Raw genomic sequence first — 26,728 nt, forward strand, 5'->3', positions numbered from 1 at the left:
CTGATGTTAAATGATACCGCCGCCCATGGACATCCCAATCCCAGAGGGTGCACGAGTGCGTTGCCGGCCTTTTAAGAAATGGTACGCTCTTTTCATGGGAGCCTTAGTCGAATCGGAAATACTTTAGTGGACAGCTGGTTCCATAGTAATGGTGCGCGTCACAAACTGCCTTAAAAACGCTCAGTGGTGGACAAACTATGGCTCGCGAATGCGTTGACGGCCTTTTACTCTTGTACTTTTCCTTCTTACCGTTTAGAGAATGTTAATTTAGAATCAATTTAACATCTTTTCTGTTGACGTTCATAAGTGTACTTGTTTACCTATATGAATAAAGTTTGTTTGAGTTTTAATATATACATAAAGTTTACCATACATTTAATTGGAGGCTTTAAATTATAATTGCTTTCTTGAGACCCGAACTACTCGCACAAGGTTATTTATTATATTAAAGATATGTTATATGATATAGTTTAATGAATCACTATGAGTTCGGTTATAAATTTATTACGAAGAATACATTTTCATCTCAATCATGTACCCTTATAGGAACTGAAGCTTTGAATCGCAAATTAATGCAAAATTAGTTTTCGTAATAAACGTAGAACGAAATAGGCAACATTCCATTCCGCCATTTTCCACGTTTTCCTCATTTCCTTCCATTTTGTTTCTTTCTTTTATTGAAGTATTTCCGACCCAATTCGACTTCCTTAAAAAAAAGAGCCTACCAATGTCTTAAAAGGCCGGCAACGCACTCGCGAGCCTTCTGGAATTGAGAGTACCCATGGGCGGTGGTATCTATAAAAAAATAAAAGCTTCAATTTCTTGGTGTTTAGGTGTTGTTAGTAACAAAGAAACTAAACTAACAATTGAATTATGTGGAAACGAACTTATATATTATAAGCGATGTGCCAAAAAAATATAATATAATACAAAAATAAAGTCTAAAATATCGCGTATCTAATTAAGATCCCCCAAAGATTTAAAAGTGAAATAACCTCACAATTTTCTGCCCAGTTTTTCTCGACTTTCCCCTTCGGACGAAGATTTGTATATTATTAAGTTAACGTACTGCAAATAGGGATTAATTTTAACTTTGAGTCGTTTGATCGCAGAATAAGATAAATCTTTGACCCGGTTGGATTAATCCAATGATTAAACTTTAAATGTAATTAAATTGACTACTAAATCTCGTATAAACCTTCTCAGCTTAGTGATTAAGCGATTCTTAATATGAGATCGTACGCTTGAAGCTGTGGTGTGTCCAAAAGTATATTAGATAAATGGGGGCGTTCGCGTCTTACGTAAGTAGATTTACTGCAATTTATTCCCCCCTTCCTTCGTGTCAGCAAAAGTAAGCAAAGCTCTCAAAAAATTAATACGTTTATATTAATTTTTTGTTGGAATCCTCGAAAAAGTATTTCGTTTTCAAGCATAGACAATGTGTGGGTAATATGTGTAAAAATGTAAATAATTACTGGTGATTACCAAATAAGAAAATCAAAGATTATAAAAAATAGCATTCATTGACGTTAACACCTAATTGTATGAATGAATATGTCGAAAACTGTGATGTCTTAAGCTTAGGTTTCCTAGAAAAGCGGTGCAGGTAACTAACGGCCGTCTTTTCTTTTAAACATAATGCAAAAAAACAATCATTTTTGCTCATCCAAGTCACGTTTACACTCATTGTATTAATTAAATATGGGCACCGCTACACGCGAAAAACGTTGAACTAATGTTTATCACCGCTATGATGGCCGTCATGCAAATGACAGCACCGCTATTTGACGTTACGGTGACACTCAACGTTCTCTAGAAAACCTACTCCGATATTATTTATAGACAACGTATGGGTGACGTCACCCAACGTTACATTATGGCCGTTACATAACGGCACTGCTTTTCTAGGAAACCTAAGCTTTAGGCCTATAACATCACTGACTTGTCAAAAGTTAAATGGCCATGAAAAAATTTTCACACACATGAGATCACTCAAAAAGTATTCATATGTGTGTGGAAGGTAGTAAAAACTTGAAAAAAAGGACAATATTTTATCTTGTATTAAAGAAAACTACAGTTTTTGTGATGGTCATTCTTTCTTCTTTGAATAATGATTCTATTCTGTCAATGTTGCATACTTTTGATTAATGAATATTTTGTGTTTTCTAGCGTAGTCTGTGTCTGTATTGTCTGCCTTATTAAGAAATAAATTATTATTTGTCATATTTTGCTCTAGCACTTACCACATTTTATTTTATTTTTGCTTAGAGAATGAAAGCGATGTTCTCATTGTAATGAAATAAAATACCAAAACAATATTATATGAATTAAATAGCAAAATGATATTTAATATATTTTATACGTTAATGAGTAAATAGTCCCAAAAATATAAAAGAATTTTGTAATATAATTTAATGAGATTACAGAATGCAAACCTACATTTTGGGTGTCCATTATGTCGGTAAGAATTAGGACCGGTTGTTTGACCGCACACTAAGCCCTAACGTTAAGTGAACACAAATTGGATAGTGTGTTTGTATCGTCTCAATACTGAACGTAGGGTGCCTATGCTTTAATTAAACTAAGCATTTTTAACTAGTTATTAAATTGTGTTATACGTTCAATTAAACTTTGTTCCAGTATACATTTTGAGGGTTATTTTATACAAATTATTTTGAAGTCTAAAGAATAATAGTTTCTAAATTGTTATAGAAAGAGCAATCCGAGATTTAATCTCAGAGATGTTTTATTTAAATATGCTATACTCATGTAAACAATAGTTAGTTTTCGGGAATCGCAATTTGGATTTGTTATAATGGCGTCATTCGTTGCATTCTTTTGGTCAAAGTCAAGTCAAATCAAAAATCATTTATTCATGTAGGTAACACAATGTACACTTATGAACGTCAAAAAAGGAATATACATTAAATGATTCTAATTTTTCATTTACTGCCAGTTCTCAAATCAAGGGCGTAGTACGGATGAGAAGAACTTGCAATAAACTCTCCGCCACTCTTTTTAATGGCCAAGTTTTTTATTTTACACAACGTTTGTAAGGAGCTGCAACCATTACACCATGTTCCACATGACATCAGTAGTAATAAATAATAATAAAATTAATTAAAATTAAAACGTTTGGTTATACAAAACCCCGTTAAACATATATTCAATTAAAGCCTGAATCGTATATGTATATGATTTGTACGATTATAACCCTCTTGGTTCATTTAAGCGGCGGTTAAACAGGTATCTCCTGGATAGGCGTGCCCTCTAATAGGCCACATCTCAGTTGACATGAGATGGGATGGCCAAATGTCTATCAGTTTTGTATAAAAAACCTAATAGGGCTGAAATTCTCTAATAGATTACCCCTCATCGCGGTTCGACAGTGACTCAGCATATCTTCAGCTTCTGTTAAATTAAATCAAAAGTTTGAAAATGCAAATCATAGCGCAGCTGTTACTTGTATTATACTAAGAAATACTTATACTTACTTATAATATTACCAGGAGTTTATATGTTGTAAAGCTCCACTCTACGTAATTTTGACGTTTATAAATTTACATAACTATGTATTGGAAACTATCAATATGAAAAAATTAAATTTGATTTATATAGTTAGCTCCCTACATTTCAATACTATTTAAATGCTCTGATCTTAATATCCTAGTTGTAAAAAAAAAAAGAGAATGGTACGAGAATTTGTGTAAATTTACCATACAACGCAGGAGAAATAAATTAGCAAAATAAGGTGTGAGAAAGATGAAAAAGGTTTTTAAGTTAAATTAGTATACCGTTCTCGGAGATTATATGAATTTTCCAGGAACTAATAGTACTTGTAAACACTTTTATGTGATATGGTCACCCTACATGAAATAGATCTATGAAATAGATAGTTATAAGCCGCACCCATAGCACGTAAATCGAGTAAATCTCGTTTACTACAGTATCTCGTAACTCGCACAAACAAACATCCATTTCCGGTTCCTTCGTAATATTGCCATTATAAAGTTTCTTGTTTGTGTATTCAGAGTTAAAATACATTATTAATATATAAACTGTAATCATGTTAATCTAAAATCATTATCTTTATGAAGTTATTGAATGCTTTTGCTTATAAATAATGTGATTATGTAGATCATGCATAAACAGAAAAAATTATAATTGCTATATTATTTTTATTTAGTGTGTTTGAATGAAATCAAATGAAACTCTATATTACTAACTGGAGCAAAATTTAATTACATAATTATGATGGTTTTACCGTTAACTTAATCCTTGACGCAGCCAAGAGCTTATGGTCTGAAATATAAATATAAAAAAGTGCGTGCGTACAAAGTACACATGTCAGAAGTGAAACTTCTTTGTAAATTAATTATTGAGTAATTAAGCTGCCCAAATCTCATAATTTAATTTTGCCAGTCTTTCTATATTAATTAATGATACTGAGGCTAATTAAAAACCACAACATAAATTAGTTGTTGTTATGTACGTAATAGAATTACCACCATAAATATGGTAACAATTACCAAATAATATAACACATTTATTATTATCATAATTGCTAACTTATGTCCACATTTTCTAAAATAGCCAACTGGGTCTTAGCAAAAAAGGTCTTGGTTCGGTGCTCTTATAAAAATACAAAACCAAAAAAAAAATGGTAATTTAGTTACCTACTTAATAAAATAATAATATTTATATGTATTAAAAACACCATCGGTCTTCAAGTATGAATAATTGCACAACAATGTTATACTAGCACATCTTTATTAAAGAAAAAAAATCGAAAAAACGCTGCACATCTTCGTGACGTTTCTAAAAAAGTTTTACTTCATAAAAAGAGTTTTCTAGTTGGTAAGGTTTGGGTTAATTAATTACATATTATGAAACATTTGCAATAAGTGATTCGTAAATAATTGAAACATTCCTTAATTGAGTATATCATATTTATAAAACTTTACTAGATAATTCAATTTTATTACCTATAATTACAGATTCTTCGTGTTAAGAGCAAACTTGATCTATAAAAGTGTAACAAAAACTACGCCCAGCGTTAGGTAACAACCGAACTAAGCTTTATTTCATGTCATCTTAATCCACACAAAAACATTCGCCATTAATTCAGACACGATTCCTTTCAATTACGTATAATACAATAATGATCGAAGTGGCACAAAAAGTAAATATTCGAATCACGCGGGTATGCCTTGGCGAAGGCTTTCGGTCATTTCTTTCGTATTACTTTACGATCGAATCGTTTTTTTGCACACGCTTCTTTTTGTATTGATGAATATTACGAGACCTTTCAGATATTTTTAATATAAGCAAGTATATTATAAAAAGCATGTACTCTCCATGGGTCTGGATATATATTCATATACATATTTCTATAAAAGTTGCCCTCGCGAACTTCGTTTCGCCTTAATGTGATTTAACTTAGCCTATCTTTTTAGTACATACCAACATGAAACATTTTGCTATCACCCCAGAGAGTGTTCGGTTTTCTGGAATGAAATCTTTTTCGGTTTTTCTGTTAATCTTTCTCTATATAAACTTCTGAGTACAAGTCATAAGTTTTTAACTAACAAATAAAAAATAAGGTATCAGGCCTTAGAGGGGGGGATATTAAGGGTTATATATATTTTTGTATACTGTATCATAAAAAAATAAAAACAATTTTTTTTATCTAAAAATAAAAAATTTGGGTTGGATGATAAGGGTTTTAAAATAAAGATATTAATCGATTCTCAGACTTACTGAATATTCATAAAAAATTGAATGAACTTGAATTTCTACCTCCCTTGTTGCAGTAACTCTGAAATATTAAGACAAAACTGTAGATTAATTAAACATTTATATTACGGAAGTGAAAAGCCCCAACTGAAAAAGGCCTACATTATGACAATCAAAGAATACAAAAGCTGAAAGCTTTGAGAATTCATAAACAGCTTCCCAAAGACTTAAAACGGACGATCCCTTACGAAATCGGAAACAATAAGAATTACCAACCCGTTTCTCATTTTCCAACAGTCGTAATGTTTAATTTTTGTTCACATAAAGCTTGCAAAGTATAGATTTTGTGTGAGATTCGTTGATCTTTTTGATAGCTAAGGTTGATCAAGGCAATAGGGTGGCAGGGCTGGCAAAATGCTACGGGCCCCCGACCCAAGAGGGCCCCTGCCCAAGAGATATTATATTCTAAGGATGAATGTGAAGTCTCCAATACGCATTGGGTTAGCTTGGGGACAACAGACCATTCCCTAAGGGAGGAGGCCTATGGCCATTAGTGGGACATATACAAAGTGTAACTGAGTACGCTGAAAATCTCGAAGTTTAAATTAATCTGAGTACAAAGTGACGATTTTACTGATAGAGCCCCTTCAAAAGAATATGCCACGGGCCCCAGATGGTATAGTTACGCCACGGCTTTCTAACGCAAAACACCACTGTTTTGCGTTGCTGGGAATCAAACTTCAGTTGACTTGACCTCAACACAACAACAAAATATATATTCGATATAAAATAATAACTCGTGGATATGAGGCTTACTAAAAATCTTTGCAATGGTTATTTCTGAAAACGCAGGTGGCGGCTGTTAACCCCAGTTGACAGCACATACACAAATATATATTGTATTTCACTTTTATTGATTTTTTTCCTCAATATTTGTATTTAACATGCTATAAACTAGCATGTTAAAAACAATGTTTAGCTTCATAGTACAAGCAAGTTTTAACAATGGACATAGAACTAACTATTGGTTCACAACGGGATATTGTACCCACGACCCACGTTTCTTCTTTTATATGGTATTCTTCTTCTTATGGTGCCTCTTCATTACCGGAGGCCGTCAGGTTTAATAAGTATTTAATATAAGTTTGATTGATTAAAACATAGATTTGTCAACACATGAATTTATCTTGTCAAAGCAGTCGATTTACAAGCTGGAATATACGGTTGTATATTCTAACTATAACTGTGTCATATACTGTGGACGTAAAATGTACGTCATTTCATGATAATTTTGTTTACACACTGCAGATTCTACATTAAAGTTCAAGTTAAAGCTAAGTTTAATGGCAATTACTTATTGAGTCATTTTATGTTATTCGTTATACATATCATGTTTTAACAACAGTTTCATGTTTCACGTGTTTCGTACTTTGCAAGAAGCATGTGTTTTATGTTAGCATTTGTTTAACGACAGCATATTCCCTTCTAGGAAATTACATGTTTTTTCATATATGTGAACCAGTACTTAGACAGGTGCATCAGCTGAGCCGAGCCTAGTAATTAACTTCAAAAACACATTTTATGTGTTTCAAAATATTATCGGTTACGAAATGTTTTACTTAGCTTAGCTATATTTGTCGTAAGCTTCGTAAGCCGGCCTTGTCCTGATAAATCGACACCGAATTTACATTGCTATCGCCTCCACTTGGCCAAAAGCGTTTCGTTCCATTGTTCGCCTTTTCTTGGACGCCTGTCAAGGTCATATAAATTATATTGTTACGGATTCCGGAAACAAAATATGTCTATATAGCAAATAAATTAATTACATTTTCTTTGTTCATAGACATTTCTGAAAGTCACGAAATATTCAATAGTTGTTGATGAACGTTTTCATTACGATTATTTTAGTATTATTTAATTTAAGCAGTTATTTCTTTAAGTGTGATAATTATAATATCGATCGATAAAGGATCATGAATCGATCCTAAGCGGAGGTAAACAGTTAATAATAATAAAGCCACTTTAATTCCATAAATCAAAAATTACAGATCAGATGGGTGTTGGTTTTGTTATTATAGAGTTAGTCTACGTTATATATTGTTATTTACATTACTTCGTGTTTAGTATGAACCCCTTTTGGGTAAGGAATTTTCCATTTTATTTGAACATTTCGTTTCCTGGAGCGGGGTGGCTTCGACGGTCCATCTTTTGTCTGAACATCTTGCATTATGTCCTGCCCATTGTGTACTGATATCGATAACTTTATAAAGTATATAAAATGTGAACTCACATTGTATTTAAAAATTATTTATAATTATTAATTCGAACATAGTTAATAAATGCTATCGACGGATATATATCGTTTTTATAAGGTTTTATAACTTAGGAGGTATAACGTGAACAAAAAGCCTGCAAATAAAACATACTACATGCTTTGCAATCCACTATGGAAGCTTTATATTTTTGCGTCGAGAGTAACATTAGTTGATAATGATATGCAAGGTGATCAGCGATCTGAAAGACGTCGATTTTGGATTTAAAGCATACCTATACCGTCCGATGCTAATCTTCACCGTTGGAGGTTATTTATTTATCAATAAGGAAACATGACAGACGCATTGCAATTACAGGAATATAAACAATATATGTACAAGTTCTAATTATAGAAGTGCCCTTAAATTGTTTGAAAGAAAAAAATAATAGGCCTGAAACAGAGTTATTTATAGTACATACACAAAATACAAAACAATTACAACAACGAAAACACTAGGGGAGCGCGAAGACATATCAACTTTGAACAATTTGGTAGTCTATTTTGCGATTATACAAAGAAATACATTAGTTTAGAGCCCGGTTCGTATTCCAGACAAAAACGGCCCGCATGAGATCCCGACACATTTCAACGGATTCGGATGATCCCATCACGTTAGCTAACGATAAATTCAAAAGCCGCCCGCGCGACAAAACAAACTCAGATTAGGGTAAAAAGGTCCTTTACTTCGTACTTCGCTCACACCAGTGAGCTTGCGTCCTGGCCTACAGGCGATCGCAGAAGAGCTAGTCGTGGGAAAGAGCCCATTTCCGACTGAGCTAAAGCAAAATAACCTGTCAAGGCGCTTCAAGCGAACAGCAAAATCCCATTAAAAACTTACAACTTGGATTCGGGCTAACGTACGCAAGAATCGCTGAACTAAGCTCATAAATCATACATTTATCCCATAATTTCGTAGTTCTTTTGCCAACTATAAAATAAGTTTAATTTTATAAACACATGAACACTATCCGTCATCCGACATTCCGCATATTTTAGCGGGACGCGTTTCGTATATTTTTATGCGGGACATTTGTCACGCGTAATGTCCGTATAAGTTTTCTTTTTATGTTCCGAAGCACTTTAACATTTTTTTTATACGTCGATTTAACAATATAGAGATTCAATAAGTCCATAAAAATCGATATGAATATTTGGTGAACGCAATGTTTTACCTACATTGGAACTTTACCACTTTTATGATATGCATCAGTATGAAGAGTGTTCAGAGGAGTTGTTGGGATTACCTTCAGCTGAGTTTCATCATCTTACGTCGAGGCAGAATAGGAAATTCCACCCCCATTACCTCGACCTCCGTCGTACCACAACCTCGTTTTTTAAGGCAGTTTTTGCCGCGCACCATAACTACGAGGAACCTGCAGCCCACTGAAGTATTTCCGAATCAATTCGACTTAGGGTCCTTCAAGAAAAGAGAGTACCAGTTCTACATGTCCAAAAAAACTCAAGATGCGTTGGTAACAAAGTGTCGAAAGACGATTTTTTACCTGTAACCGTCTTAGTATCGGTAGCAGTGATGGCCTAGTGGCTTCAGCATGCGACTCTCATCCCTGAGGTCGTAGCTTCGATCCCCGGCTGTGCACCAATGGACTTTCTTTCTATGTGCACATTTAACATTCGATCGAACGGTGAAGGAAAACTTCGTGAGGAAACCGGCTTGCCTTAGACCCAACAAGTCAGGCACAGAAGGCTGATCACCTACTTGCCTATTAGATTACCAAATGATCATGAAACAGATACAGAAATCTGAGGCCCAGGCCTAAAAAAAAGGTTGTAGCGCCATTGATTTATTTATTTTAACTATCTTAGTATGGACACGTTTGTTTCCTTATACAAACAAGCAGAGATCAAGACAGCCACCACCCTGGAAGCCAATACGGTAGATTTTTTAAATTCTAAACGTCAAATTATTCTTTTATATAAATAAAGTATTCTATTAATGTACATTTGACCTTTAACCAAAAGATCAAATGGTCCTATCATAATAATTACTTTAATTTTCCGGTCCTTCCGTTAATAGTAAATTTTCGCTTCCTTTCAAAGCAGTACATAAAATTTTAATCAGCTACTGAATAACTATGGAAAAGAATAAGTGAACAACATTAAATAGAAAAGCTTTTTTTATAGAATCACCTAACCTAGCCTGAAAACGGGCAGGAGACTCACCTGTTAAGAGTTACCGCCGCCCATGGACAGTTTCAATGCCATGGGCAGCTGGTTCCACATAGTGGTGGTGCGCGGAAAAGCGTCCTTACACATCGCCCAAAAGCTTATATGTACTTCCGTTTTAGAGATTTACTTATTTATAATAAAATACGCCATTTTTTTCTTGTTTAATATATAAACAATACAAATCTACCCTTAGGAAATTTATATTTCTGAATCGCAGCCCCCGAAATATATTATTTTTGTAAGTTAAATTTCAAAAAGGACAAACGTTTGTAGATAAATAATCATATCAATATATCTATATCAAAATAATATCTATATATCTATAGTTAAGAAGATCTAATGTTAACTTTCTATAATCTATAAGATATGAAAAAATCTCTATATATGTATATAAAATTATCGTGTCACAATGATCGTACCCATACTCATCCGAAACGGCTTGACCGATTCTTATGAATTTTTTATACATATTCAGTAAGTCTGAGAATCAGCTACCATCTATCTCTCAAACCCCTAAGTGACACTTAAAAAAAATTGTTTTTATTTTTTTATGATACAACAAACAAAAATATATACAACCACTAATTTTCATCCCTCAACTATAAACCCTTATTTTTTATTATCGTAGATATTTATTTTTATTGAACTAAAATTTTTTTTCCTAGAAATAATATACATGGCAAAATAAGGTTTGGTGAGGACAGCTAGTATTTTTATAATATTTACGCTTTGCTGAAACCGATAAGTTTTAGAACTACACTTTATAAAGAAATATTATCTTATATATAAAAAATTATACAGGAACGAAAAGTTCTACACCTGCTGTGACGAGCCCTACCTGGACATCACCTTCAACATCACCATGAGGCGAAAGACTCTCTTCTACACTGTGAACATCATCATACCATGCATGGGCATTTCATTTTTAACCGTGCTCACATTTTACCTACCTTCAGATAGTGGAGAAAAGGTATGTACATTGTACACAGAAAAGTCTATTTAATTTAAGATAAAATACATACTATTATATTCTATTTTTAGATAAATTATTATGTATGAATTATTAAAATCAATACCGAAATTAAGTACCCGATATATTGATTCAAGTAAGCAGGGATTGAATATTATCTTTGATAATTTACGGTGAACTTTTTAAATGAAATGCTCAATGAAGTAAGTAACGATACTCAAACATTTCTGAATATCTTGAAGAAATTGCTTACAAAAGCTTATCTCGGAGAATAAATTCACTTCAAATTCCTGGTAAGAGAACAATGTCTTAAAACAAAATTAAATAATTGAAATATATTGGCGTTTTACTGCTTAATAGGATATCAAAGTTCAAAATTTAATGTATAATTTTATTAAATTATATATTAATATATAATTATATTGCATAATTAAGTAAAAAGTTTTTGACCTCATTTCTTCTACCCGTTCATCTTTAATGATGTCTTAACGATGTTCTAAAATTAATTCACAATACGAAAACTATTTAAAATTAAGATACAAGTAATATTCGGCCAAAAATAAAACTAAACGCGAAAAAGTCGTTTGTCTTGCTAAATCTCGTGAATGGCTACACCGATTTGGCTAATTATGAGCTTTTAATATTTGTGATAGTTCAGGCAATATTTTTAACAGTCAAAAATATAAATAATAAGTTAGTTAAACTACTAACAACGACAATTGAATTTTCAAAATTGGGGTGTTTTTTTTAAATAAAACTTTGTTGTCTTAGACGCCAGAAAAAAATTGTTTTTCATAGCTGTAATACTCGTATGAGTTCGTTTTGACACAAAAATATGTGGGTGATATAAAGTTCTCCGGGTCATTTAGTATATAATAAAATAATAATATTGTAACTTGTAACTTAAACTCAAAATTTCATTCGCATCACCTTGATGGCTGGAAATCTTCCGCTTAACAAGAAATTATCTTTCGCGAATTAGCGAACTGTGGAATTGTCACCCAGTGGGGGTCTTCCCTGGGAGACCTCTTATTGAGAGTAAACTCCACCCGCTATTCCGGCAACGAACCCACTGAATTTGGAGAGTCCATGAGCTGCGGTAACTGCTCTTTCCGCCCCCTCCATCTAATATAAAAAATTCTCGTGTCACAATGTTCGTTCCTATACTCCTCCGAATCGGCTCGACCAATTCTTACAAATATTTTTCTGCATATTCAGTAAGTCTGAGAATCGGCTACTATCTATCTTTCAAACCCTTTAGGAATAAGGGGTGGGGTGTCCACCGCAAACAATTTTTTTTGTTTTAATTTTTTTATGATACAACATACAAAAATACATACAACCCTTAATTTTAACCCCTCTACGATCAACCCCTATTTTTTTTATACCAGATAGTTATTTTTATTAAACTAAAATAATGTTTCTTAGAAATAATATACATGGCAAAACAACGTTTGTCGGGTCAGCTAGTATCTTAAAAAAGGCGCTTTTTATGTATCAGTATGAAATAATTTATGACAAATATATAAGAATTCATAATCATTATAACACGAAAACAAAATAATTCTCTTTCAAACAAAACCCTTTAGCGTCTGTTAAAAGTGTTAACAATAGTTTCACGGGGAAAACTCCGGTGAAATAAAAATGAACTTCTTTGTCCCTAATGACAAAAGCGTCGTTTTCAATAATGAGATGCTTTTAAGCTCAAAAGTGAGTGATAAATTATAGCAATTTCTCCAGATCGGTAAGCTGATGAGCGATCGGCTAATGTTATTTCTAAGCGAATGTGAGTTTTTATCTTTTAGCTATCGGGATCTAAAGATATGTGATCTGCAAATTAGATTTTCTATCGTTTTTGTTTTTAGATTACAATCGTACAACCTCGGCTTTTTCGAAATGATATTTTATTAAGGCTATTACTTACTGATGTGAATGTTACTTTTGATGTCAAAGATTCGTTTTGGTAGGGGAGCCCACGATGCTAAATGGGGATTTACTCGAGAGTCGTAGAGACCTATTGGGATGCAAAGCTTAGATGATAAGAAGAAAAAAATGTTATATGATATATACCTGTTCATCGGTGGGGGAAGCGGCTATAGATTGTTAAATATGTAAAAAAAACTGTTGCATGGACATCCTCGAGCGCGTCAGATATTGCTAGCATCAATGCCCTACGTATTTTAATTGATCGAACCACAAATTTCGGAGTAATCTTGAAAAAACACTTTTTCGGGTTTCTTTCGTTCACGATATCTCTCGAACGAATCAACCGCTTTTGACCAGCTTGGTGGCGATCGACGTGGTTTTTTAAGCTCAAAGGCGGATTAGTTTTTGAAGTTGATCGATAAAGAAACCACTTTAAAAAAAAATATTTCTTATTTTTTTAAGATTTTTCAAAATTTCTCAAAATCTATCGGTCCGAATCGGTTCAAATTCACAAGAAATGTAATTTTGAGGGAAATATTTAGAACGCCGTTTAGTAGATTCCGATCGGTTTAAGGAAATGTAGGCATCACGCAGCTGCACGCATTTAACTTTATCGACGAATTTTTGTTATTTCGGGTTGGGGAAATCGTCAGATTATATATTTTTCATTATTCTTGAATTATTTCCTTCAAAATAAAAAAAAAATTAGCTACGCTCGAGAATGTCGAGATGACGTTTTTTTTTTACTACTTTGTTGCCCTCCCCTTTTTTTACGTCACTCTCAAATTGTCAGATTAGTGGAATATACACTTTTTAGGATGTAATTAACTCACCCTACCTTAATCTGACGCGCTCGGGAATTTCTGATGGTCAATTTTTTTTTACTAATCTGATCCTGTCTCCTTCACGGGCAGCCTTATATATGGGCTTCATGTTTTATGGAGGTACTTAACCGGGTACAAGGTATCCCCCTATATATTAATCTGCCGCGCTTTAGTAAATCCCGAAATCCCCTCTTGGGCTCCCCTACCATTTCGTGCAGTAATTGTTTATGTTTTACAAAGACAGAAAAATATATCATCGATCCGTCGTTCCACAATTGAGTGTTTTTAAGACATTTTCAAAATCAAAATCAAATTAGTCACACGGTGTGCAAATTTGATTGAAATCGGTTTAGTAGTTTAGGAGTCCACAGCGGTCAAACAACGTGACGCGTAATTTATATATATTAAGAATTTCGGTTTGCTCTCTCTCTCAAATAATTTGTTAGCATCTTAATTATTAAATATATACTAATAACTTTTAATTTCTCGAAATATGAATTACTATAGATGCAAGAATTGTATGGTATATATATATATTTTATCCCCAGGTAACGTTATCAATATCGATACTCATCAGTCTCCACGTGTTCTTCCTTTTGGTTGTGGAGATCATACCTCCCACCTCCCTGGTGGTACCTCTTTTGGGAAAATACCTCATCTTCGCTATGATCCTGGTATCAATTAGGTAAGTATTTTTCATAATAAAAACTTTTTTCTATACTAAAATTTTAAAGAGATTATGACAAGATTAAGACAGATTTATATTTCGGCATGTTTGTAACGAATAAACTTAAAATTTAGTTGTTTCTTTTTAATATTGCATTCGAAATGTATATTATCGCAATGGCTATATTTATTACCAATATATTAAAAAATATATCTAGCCGTGCATCTCTAGGCCGGTAGAATAACATACATTTATTATACATTATAAAGAAGAAAGGGAAGAAGTAGATAACCTAAACCTCACATTATATACTTATTACATACATTATTTTAGTAATAAAATATATTGTATACGGAAAGACCGGGACTCGAACCAATAATTACGATTGAAAACCACACGCTTAATCATTACTTAACGATTTCACTATGTGAACAGTTAATGTCGGGTCACTCTGCATCTTCTACCGTATTTACCATGGAGAGTGTTCAGAGGAGTTGTTCGGATTAATACCTGCAGCTGAATTTCATCATCGGACGTCGAGGCAGAATACGAAATTCCACCCGTAGCACCTCTACGTCCGTCGTTCCACAACTGAGCGTTCTTTAAGGCAGTTTTTGCCGTGCTCCACCACTTTGTGGGCCAGCTGCCCACTGAAGTATTTCCGATCCAATTCGACTTAGGGTCCTACAAGAAAAAAGTGTACCAATTATTTAAAAGCCGGCAACGCACTCGCGAGCCCTCTGACATTGAAAGTGTTTATGGGCGGCGGTATCACTTAACATCAGGTGAGCCTCTTGTCCGTTTACCCCTGTTCCATATAGAACTTGTTCATATTGAAAATAGAATAAGAGCCTGCCCATTTGCTTAAGAATTTTTTTTTCATGAAAATTACTTCTTAAAGTCTTCCCCTTACCTCATTCAAACACAACGTGTCACGCAAAAACAATTTGTTTTTATTTTTTGAGTCCAAATTCTCACATACATTTATCAAAATTTAAAGTTAGACCTTTTGAATTAAAATCCGATACAATCTTAGATAGATCTGAAAGTACAATCTGCGTCCTAGAGTAGCATCGTCAATTTATAGTTATTTATTTATATTTTTAAGCACAATCCTGCGAACAGTATGCGTGAAACTCGAAAGTACACGGATTACAACCCGCAATTTGCATATAAATTAAAATCCTCAAACAAGATATTTGATTGAGTAACTTTCAAACAGCCGACATTAGGCAAAACGTTCCTTTGTAAAATATGCAAACAGTTTGTGATATCCCATTATTGTGAAATGAATGGGGTTTGACGAATAAATTTGTCTTTGAATACATTTATAACACTTTACGTTATATAACAATGTCACTTAGGTCTGGGCCTCAGATTTTTGTATCTGTTTCATGATCATTTGTCAATCTAATAGGCAAGTAGGTGATCAGCCTCCTGTTGCCGACATACGCCGTCGACTTTTTGGGTCTAAGGTATTCAATCTTATTTCGTTTAAGAAAAGAATATAGGTAATTCTTAAACGCCAGCTTATCACTAGTGAGCAGGCAGTGAAGGCGTCTTCTGTCTATGTGGCCGGTATCACTAACCATCACTTACCATTTCCATCAGCCCATATATCCTCTTTTTTTAAGAATGTTTAAAATGCCTGTTCACTTAGACATTTTACATTACTTTACACAATTTAATGTAGTTTATATAAAGATAAAGAAGGTATTATAATTATAATCTACGAATACTGAAAAGTTTTTTGTCCAACTCCCAAAATCTTATCAGAATATGGTGTCTTTGATAATATGAACCCGAAACACATTATAAATGACCATTGCATTATCCAGTACGTTAAATAGACAAATGAATAACGAAATTAGGAAATAATCACAACACATATAATTATTGATCTTACCAGTATGAACAATTTAATAAAATTACCGCTGTAGCCCGTATTTTAGAAATTTTCTTATTTTTTATAGAACAAAACACGAGGCCTTTAAGAACGCTCGCTTATTATATATAATACACATATATAATATATTTTTCTAAAATCACGGTTCACTTACTAAAGCTACCAAATTAGCCAACACAGTCACAAAGCTAAAAGCTCGGAAAAGAACAAAAAGGAAAAAAAATATAGCAAAGTGTTCTCAACTGAAGGGTCACAATGCTGTTAGTCGTGATGCGCTGTCAGCTGGGATTTCACGCAGCCTGTACTATTTAGCCAGATTTAACCTGACATGTTTAATATTGCGAAAAGGCTAAGCGCTTTTATTACTAGAATTTTGATTGATTCTATTTATGTGTTATTTGTTAAACAACTTCTACTTAACATTCATTGTTGTTGTATTTCATCTGGTTTTCTTTCCTTTTTTTTTTATTATGCAATAGGAGGCAAACGGGCACGAACGAGGCTTATCTGATGAAAAAAAAATGTTTATTATGGAAGTTAAGATACAGGTATCACTTATTCCACGTCATTAAATTTGAATCTGTAGGCATCCTTACTCGTCGGCAAAGAATACAGAGGGTGTAGGCCGAGAGAAAGAGGCGGCGTAAAAAACTCTCGGTACTCTTTAAAAATAGCAAATCTGCAAACAACACTTATTTTAAAACAAATATCGCAAATTAATTAGAAGTAGCCTGTCTAGCACTAGTCCCAGGCCCTTTTATCAACTAGATCAGAGTTCCCCAAACTTTTTGTGTCGTAGACCCCTTGCCATGTTTTTCCGTGTTGGGTAGACCCCCTAATTACCTGATATTTATTTCTTGTAAATTTCTAACTGTAGTGAAGTTTAGTGTTAAAAACTTAAAGTAAAAACACATGTTAATTTATACTTTTATTAATTGAATTTAAATTAAAACTACTCAAAATAAAATTTTATATCTGTTTGTTTGAAATGTATATGTTTTGATATTATAAGATAGTATGATGTAAGTAAATAGGTACTATTGGTGTATGTGTTGAGATCCACTATCGTGGACCCCCATTTTCATTTCATGGACCCCCAAATGTTTTTTCGCTGACGTAGACCCCTTGTAGGTTGTCATAGACCCCTAGGGGTCGATATAGACCACTTTGGGAATCACTGAACTAGATAATCGTTAACTTTATAGTAAGCCTTTTTACACAGCTTTTCTTTAATACATCTCTTAAATTTATTAAAAGGCAGAGACAAAAGAGCCTCTGGGATTTTATTAAAGAAGAGTAATCCCTTTTCCCAAAAAATAATTACTAACTTTAGATAGTCTAGTACGGGGAAATTGCAGCCTGCGTTTGTTTCCCCGTACTAGACTGAGATGTAGATGTTAAATGATACCTCCGCCCATGGACACTCACATTGCCAGAAGCGTCGCTAGTGCGTTTCCGGCCTTTCAAGAATTGGTACGCTCTTTTCTTGAAAGACCCTAAGTCGAATTGGTTCGGAAATACTTTAGTAGGCAGCTGGTTCCACATAGTGGTGATGCGCGGCAAAAACTGCCTTAAGCCGGGTCCACATTTGTAGCATGTTGACGTATCACGATCAGTCGTATCGTATCTCGTATCTGTATCATAAATATGGACGCTCATTTTGTCCATGTCGTATATTTAAGGCGTATCTTGTAAAAAACGCGTCCATACTTATCAAATGCTGTATCATATCAGTGTATCGGCTTTAACTTTACAAATATAGACGCTTCACTTTTCTTCCGATGTATCCTGATGCGCGTGTCTTTCAGTGCACCTTTCCCTTCTCGTACAGTTCAGTCATGTCTTCGTTCCCAAACGGTTTAGCCATGTCAGCAATTGCTCACAGTTTGGCGGTGACTAGCGCCTGTTATATTATCATTAATAGTATTTAAAAAAAAGTTAAATCCAGACGTAGACGGCGCTGGAAATGTTTAGAAACCGAAACAAATATGGTGGAATACCATTGATGAGAGATTTCAAATTTCAGCATACCAGCGGAAAATACAAAAATTTCACTCGCATGTCACCCATTGATGTTGTGTATTCCCTTTGATGATCGCGAAAAAACCGACACAGGATGGTTCGGGGTGTATCAAGTATCGTATCGCGATACAGTATCGTGATACAGTGTCAAAATACGTCCATACCACCGATCGTGATACGCGTATCGGATACGAGGTGTATCAAGATACGCGCTTAGTGCGGATCGGGCCGTATCCGATACGGCATGTATCATAAACGGGTATCATTTTGCGTCCAAACTAACGATCATGATACGCGCCGAAGCCACGCAACGGAGATACGATACACCGAAATGCTACAAATGTGGACCCGGCTTTAGAAAACGCTCAGGTGTGGAACGACGGACGTCGAGATGATACGGGTGAAATTTTGTCTTCTGCCTCGACGTCCGATGATGAAACTCAGCTGCAGGTATAGGTGCAATGCAATAAAATATTTAATTATTAGGCTATTTTTGCCAAAGCTGTAGGGGATCAAAGCTAAATACGATAACGGCGATACGAAACCGAGTTAATTTCGATATCGGAGTTTCATTTCCTGATTTTATCTATTATCTGTGGTACCGATCATTATTAGACGGAACATCTTGATGTGATTTAGACTTAGCTTGTTATTTATATCATTTCAAATTCTTAAAAGGCCAGCAACGCACTCGCGAGCCCTCTGGCATAGAGAGTGTCCATGGGCGGCGATATCACTTAGCATCAGGTGAGCCTCCTGCCCGTTTGCCCTCTGTTCCATAAAAATAATTGAAGCTAAAACGTAACTATGATCGTATATATGATTCTTAAGCCGTCTGGCATTCAGAGTCTAGCGTCCTTAACGTGAGTAGGGCGTCCTGCCCGTTCGCCCCTTTTATAAAACAGTCTGCCTCTAAAAGGAGTTCTTTAGCAAGTAGTGTTTCTCATAAATATAAGTCTCTTGCAATATGTCGTTCAGCTTTGCTTTTAATTGAAGCGATACCCTTGACCCGATACACGGGTCAGGTATAAGAAAACTTGTGGTTTTTCTCGTAATACAAAAAAGAGGCGTATTGTTTCTGCATTTGGGTAATTGATATATGGATTACTTACCGCTCTAATACGTAGACATTATTTCCTATCTATTAACTAAGTTTATCTTTGTATTATAATAGAGTTGAACGATACAAGAGAAATCTTCAACAATTTTCCAATAATTTCTTTCTCGAGTCATGAAAGAATAGATGATTTAAATGACAAAACATAAATTTTTGGTGCTTACGCGCAATTTTCGTGTGTGCATATCGGTTAGGTCTGCTAATCGGACAACATATATTTTTCATCCCCCTAAATGTTAAGGGTTAACCCCTAAATTTTATTTTTTATTTTTTAGAAAAAACGAAGTTCGCGGGGGCAGGTAGTGTTAATATATTTTCATTAGGATTATGGTATCTTGTTGGAGTTTGAATTGGAGCACACTAACTAGCTATAGTAGAAAATAGAATAAGACAAAAGTTAGGATTAAAATATGTATTAATAATTGTAATTTTACAAACAAAGTTGCGAGGAAACTTAATAAGGACTCAAGGTCATTGTCGCCCTTGCTAATATTCAGGGATTTAATTAATAAAACAACTGCTTACTTGCACCCTCCTCTAACCACATATATCTTGATTAACCACAAGGCTGTATCGTAGCATATATGTATATTTATGTAATATGTATTTATGTAATATGTATTTTGCACTTCTTGCCGTATCTAATTTAAAAAAAATTTCTCTCACAGTGTTTGCCTGGAAGAGATCGCTCGGAAGCGATAAGGCCGCCAGTTTCCTTTTAATTTAATTATGTACAATTTTTATATTGTAATGCAACGAAGTGTTAATAAATAAATAAAAATAATAAGCTCCGTTAAAACCTTTTGTAAAATATTCGTCATGTTTGGGTTCTAAGTGTAAGTCAGGACCAAAAGGTGTTCAATGATGTTTTAATACAGCAGTCGTACTTAGCGCTAAGTTAGGTCTCTGAATATTATGGTAGAACAATGTTTTACAACCTCACAAGCACGTGCGAATAGCTCACATAAACATAAAAATCCAGCACAATCTAGGTTTCGCTTTTGAGTCCTAGCACGATGTTATTAGTATTAGAATTGCTACTATTACAGCTAAATTCTGTATAAAATATATGTTTATACGACATAATATATCGTATCGTATTATACAAAAATAATGATAAGTTTACTAGGATAGAACATACGCACAATGTAAATACTCGGAACAAGAGCAGGCTGCAATTTCCCCGTACTGGACTATCTAAAGTTAGTAATTCTTTTTTGGGAAAAGAGAAAATCTTCTTTCTGCCTTTTAATAAATTTAAGAAATGTATTAAAGAAAAGCTGTGTAAAAAGGCTTACTATAGCTAACGATTATCTAGTTGATAAAAGGGCCTGGGACTAGTGCTAGACAGGCTTCTTCTAATTAATTTGCGATATTTTTTTTAAATAAGTGCTGTTTGATGATTTTGCTATTTTAAAAGAGTACCGAGAGTTTTTTCGCCTTTTTCTCTCGGCCTAGACCCTCTGTCTTCATTGCCGATGAGTAGGGATTAATAATTTAATGACGTGGTATAAGTGATACCTGTATCTTATGTTCCATAATAAACATATTTTATTTTTATTTTATATATTATATAAGAAATCCTTTTTTCAGTATATGCGTAACTGTGGTTGTGCTGAATGTCCACTTCCGGTCGCCACAAACTCACCGAATGGCGCCGTGGGTAAAACGAGTGTTCATACACATCCTTCCAAGACTGCTCTTCATGAAGCGACCTCAGTACAAGTTCGATACTACCAGGTAAAAAAAATATTTATTTATTTAATTTATTATTGATTAATATATTATATTTAAACGAAAAGTTGGTACGTCTAGGGCTACACCACAGTTAATAAATTCCTTATAAAATAAATAGTTTCAAAAATACAATTAATACAAAGAGAGCAACTCTAAACATTTTATCCCTTATACATAATATTAAATTGTGCCAAGTAGTTACGTCCCAGGTGGTCTAAAAATACCTTGTTCTTAGGTTCTAAGATTTTTAGTTTTATTTCCATAGTCTGTTGATCTAGTAATACGCGTACCGTTATCGCATACACTTATACAGTTTAGTTTTCTAATTATAATCTATAATCTAAAGAGATCTTCGAATCTCACTCTATCAGATATATTATATAAATTTTCATTTCACAATAAAAACAGTGATAAAGAATATCTTACGAGATCTTTTGTACTACGCTTCTAGTAAGAACTGGCAGTTAATGTTAATTTAGTGATTCCAATTATTTGACGTTCATAAGTGTACCTACCTACTTATAGTAAAGTAAAGAATATTGGGCAATTAATTCAATTATTATACATAGAAAAAATCAATCTTAAATGAACCGTTCTCAGGCAGAGATTTTTCTTTTTCACCGCAGCGTGAATTTGATTTAACAGAAAGAGATGAAAGATAGTTTAATCGGTGCTATAAGTCTGACTGCATTTTGTTCTCGCTATCAAGTGAGTGCGTCTTGACTACGGATGATAAGCATTTGTTTCAATAAGACAAGTGAAGTTGAATGTTGCTCAACGATAAGTATGGTAATACTTGCAGTTCCTTAGAAATTCTTTTTTCTCGCCTTTACGCCTTTTAGTAGTACATAAATGTAAACTTAAACCGTTCATAAGAATAAAAAGAAAATAATGTTTTTACCGCCGAGAAAATAATACATACGCAATCAACATCATATGCCAATGTTGCAGCGCGATATTGTATATTAACTATCATAAAGCCAATTATCAAATCAAAACTCGTTGCCAAACCAACAAACAATAATGTAATTAAAATCTGTATAGTTATTCAATTTCACAAACAAGTATAAATCAATTATAACTTCGTGAACATTGTTTGTGGAACGATTGTGTAAGTGTTTACTGTTTAAGTATTTAAAGTTTGAAAACAACTACTTTTGAATATAGCATGATGACTTTTTTATTAAATAAATCGTCGAAAGAGTTATCTTGCATTACCTAAAATACGTACGAACTACGGCAAAAAAATGTTTACCTACGAAGGCGCACAGCTGTATAATAAACTACCCACAAATATAAAAAAATATTACTTCTTTCAATTCATTTAAATCGAAGCTAAGTGAATATGTTAGACAAATTACGTTTAAATTAATTTCTTATAATTACTTTTAATTCATATTCCTTTGGTTACTTTTAAGTTTATTGCATGTATGGCTATCTTTTTACTGTGATTATTTTAAGTTAATCTAAAGCATTATTCTCATGTAAGTGAGATGTTTTGTCTTTTTTGAGAAAATACCACAGAATCATAGAGAATATATTTGAGAAAAAAACACCACAGAGTATAAGAGTGAAAAACTATGGAAAGAAGGGGGATTTAAATTTTAGTTCAACATACCAAAAATGTTTCTGATAAGGAAATAAGTTCTGTATGCTATGAGCCTGGGCTATGGCAATGACCGGGCTATACCACACTTCTCCGGCAGGCCGGCAACGCACCCCCTTAAATGGGTGTCCAAGAACTTCGATGCCTGCCCTTTTTGGGCGTCCCGTAGGTTCGTTTGCCGTATATCGTATAAAAAATATGCCTACACCCATTGTATCGCCTTTTTAAAATATACAGTCGATTTTTTAGCTTCCATTGCAGTCAGGGACATAAGTTGTATGTATCTTCTAATGCAATGTATAGAATTGAAATTTATAATTTTTTTTGCCAATATTTGAAATTAAACTCTCCGAGAAATAGGCACTTTTCTCAAAGGTTTTACGATGCGAAGAAAATTGCTTACTGAATACATATATTACAACTTTACATATATATTTTTCGTTGGACAACATTGACCTGCTCCAGAATGCTAGCAATAAAGTTCTTTACTTTGAAAAATGCTACCCTTTATCCAAGTTTTAAGGTATTTTGATAACAAATTCCTTGAATTTATCCTGACGCTACGCTCGTAATATATTATCCTCGACATTTCAAACCGAAGTACAGAGACAAATTAAATTTTATATTACTTTACCAAGTTAGATAAGATTAATCTGTGAAGTTCACGTCAATTATGCCTCCGTTGTGAAGAGACTTATAGAGTTAGCGATCGATTAGGGTAAGCAACACTTGCTATAGTGTACATTTGGATTAATGAATTCGATGGCTGAAAATAATGAATCTATTGAAGCTGGATGACTTCTATTTTGTTGACAATGTAATTTCGTACTGTACCAAAATTTGGGCAAACCCGAAATATAGAAATATTATTTTTTATTTTTTTATTGTATAAATAATCAAGAAAATAAACAAGTTATAAAATATATACAGTAGAACCTCTATAAGTCGAACATCAAGGGAGACGCCAAAAAATTCGAGTTATAGAGTTTTCAACTTATGGAGGATTTCGACTTAGGTGGATTTTGATTCGACATAAAGAGTTTGAGGTTTATTCTTATAAATTAGCTAAATTTCAAAGGGAATCAAAATTGAACACCTGACACAAAGCAAGCAAACACGTGTTTCCATGAGTCATAAATTTATTATTGTATACTCCTAAAATGTTTTCTAAGAAACAATAGTGTACTCACATTGTCGGCAAGTTCTTAAAGTCGGTAACTTATTTTTGTTCGAACAATAGAGATAATAAATTCCAAATGATCAAGTTGTAAAGGTTGTAAAATAAAACGTTCCTATGTTCGAGATACAGAGGTCAAATTTAATTTTTCGAGTTATAGAGTGAAAATATGTACCAAAATGGCTTGGAGGGACTCGGATTATTTCGATTAACAGAGGGTCAAGATTTCTAGTTATGGAGGTTTTTGACTTATCGAGGTTCGACTTAACGAGGTATATATATATATATATATATATATATATATATATACACTATCCCTCCATCGAAATTTTCTTGAAATAGATGACCGGAAAATTGGCCTGGAATATTCTTTGACTTAAAAGCAACAACGTATTCTTCTATATAAGGTCAACTTGATATGTGAGTGACCCACTTTAGATAACGATAAAATATTTTCAATAGCACGTAGAACGAACACTTAAGATCGAACAGAAATAACTTGTGCCAGTGGCATAGAAGCGTTTATTTTATTTAGGGCACCGGTCCGTGGGTGCATAAGCATAAATATATTATCGACTTGCGAGGGTTCCCCTTTGCATATTTTTAAATAACGATCAACATAAAAATAATGGGTTAGAAATTATGTAGCCTACATGCTTCCACCGTTAAACGTTTATTGTGTTAACAATGTTTTATTTTCTTACATAATAATAATAATTAAGCCTCATTATTCCTGCAATTATTTAAAAAAACTAACCTTAAAATATAATAACTAAAATATATTATTAAAAGGTGGCCCGGCCCTTAAGGCAAGGTTCCGAAGATACTGGCAGTCTTCTTTGTCCGAGGTAGCTGCCAGCTCTTCGGTCTACTGTGATGTCGACTAACCTTTTTGCTATTTCCTGAAAAAGCCTTATTGCGCTAGGACCTCACGGACCAAGGGTCTCGACACCCAATGAGACAAAATCATATACGGATCCTAGACCCCTGTATTTGCATGCTTTAGCTTTTTCAGGCGCATCACAAGACGCACCAGCTCGGTTGTTCTTAAAGAGTATAGGTCTCCTCCAATTGGCTCTATCTCTCTCTGTCTTGAGCATTTTTCTCCCAATCTTCTTCACCAACTTCCTTAAGCTCGTCAGCCCACCGTGCTTTTTCCTGGTGGCCCTTTCCACTTCGTTACAATCTTTGTCCATCTGCCATTGTTCTTGCGAGCGGTATGGTACGGTATGAAAGGGCTTTCCACTTAAGTTTTTTTGGAATGGGATAGTGCATCAATAACTTGTTTTTTTTTCTTTCATTAAGAACAATATCTAGTAGCGATCTTTAATCATTAATAGTCATGGAGATCAGCCTTCTCTGTGATTTATGATGCCAAATTCCATACGACCTTTTAGTGACAAGCAAGTGTGCACATAAAAATCGATCGATAGCAGTTATTAGAAGTCACGACCTCAGGGTTGATAGTTACACTCTGAGCCACTAGGCCAACTACACCTCTTGTCACCCTATAAGATAAATACATTATATTCAAATCAACGACATTCATACATAACTCATTCCATTTAATATTAATAGGGAATGTCCCAGAAATGTATCTGCTCCGATTGAGTACTTCTCTGATATTCATGGTAATTCCGTACATACAACAAAGTGTTCATTCACGCCGGCCCAGAAATCCTAATTGTTTTACCACTCGTGTAATTAAGAGGTGATTGCTGAAACGAGTTTACACATCCCAATACAACCGTCAGGTGAATTATTAAGGCGAATTATGAGTACCTCCCTTCAGTGGGTCATTAGCACGGCTTTAGGGTACTGCTGCTTTGGGCAGGAAAATATCAATTTCATATTTGTCGTTGTTATTGCTCAAATTATAAGTCCAATGTGACAAAATTAAATTACGTATGTTAGGTATATCTTCTGGGAAGTTTGTGTTTTATATTAGCTTTTCGGTTCGGGTCGACCCGCTTTTATTCTTCCAACTTCTACAATAAATTGACTATCTATCATAAGGTGTTTGAATCCCCGTTGGCTCCGTGCTAGGGCAGTCTAACAGTTGAATTGGCTGCTGTGGCCCAGTTGGTCTGGAGAACATTATTAGCCTATATCATAATTAATAATAATCTTAATAGGTTTATAAAACTGTATTAATTATCAATAAAAGGTATTTATTCATTAGTTATGCCTTAATAAAAAAATAAAAACAAATCAGTGGTTTTAGGTCACAACCTGTTTAGTTCTGGGGTTCAGATTTCCGTATCTGTTTCATAATCATTTGTTAATCTAATAGGCAAGTAGGTGATCAGCCTCCTGTGCCACACACGCCGTCAGATTTTTTTCAGAGCTCATTTAGACTTAGTTTGTTTTATTAGTTTATTTCATAATTTCTATCTCCTGACATTGTTATCTTTAATTTAACCAATCATTACGTTTTTATTGTCTTGTGCACACAGAATGAATGGTGAATTGGTAGATCTCACATATATATGGCGCATGTTACAGCTCCTAACAAACATTTTGTAACACAAAGGGCTTG

General features: G+C 33.9%; 1 protein-coding gene across 2 annotated transcripts in view; it reads left to right on the forward strand.

Moving 5' to 3' along the window:
• Window positions 1-26,728, forward strand: part of LOC125063802 (acetylcholine receptor subunit alpha-like) — a 77,241-nt gene that overhangs the window by 39,053 nt on the left and 11,460 nt on the right. For both annotated transcript variants that reach the window (XM_047670441.1, XM_047670442.1), the window contains exons 5-7: window positions 11,039-11,207; window positions 14,506-14,642; window positions 21,263-21,409. In XM_047670441.1, coding sequence (XP_047526397.1) covers window positions 11,039-11,207; window positions 14,506-14,642; window positions 21,263-21,409 — 453 coding nt within the window. The remainder of the gene's footprint in view (window positions 1-11,038; window positions 11,208-14,505; window positions 14,643-21,262; window positions 21,410-26,728) is intronic.

The sequence above is a fragment of the Pieris napi genome, chromosome 3 (genome assembly GCF_905475465.1).
Source record: "Pieris napi chromosome 3, ilPieNapi1.2, whole genome shotgun sequence".
Classification (NCBI taxonomy): Eukaryota; Metazoa; Arthropoda; class Insecta; order Lepidoptera; family Pieridae; genus Pieris; species Pieris napi.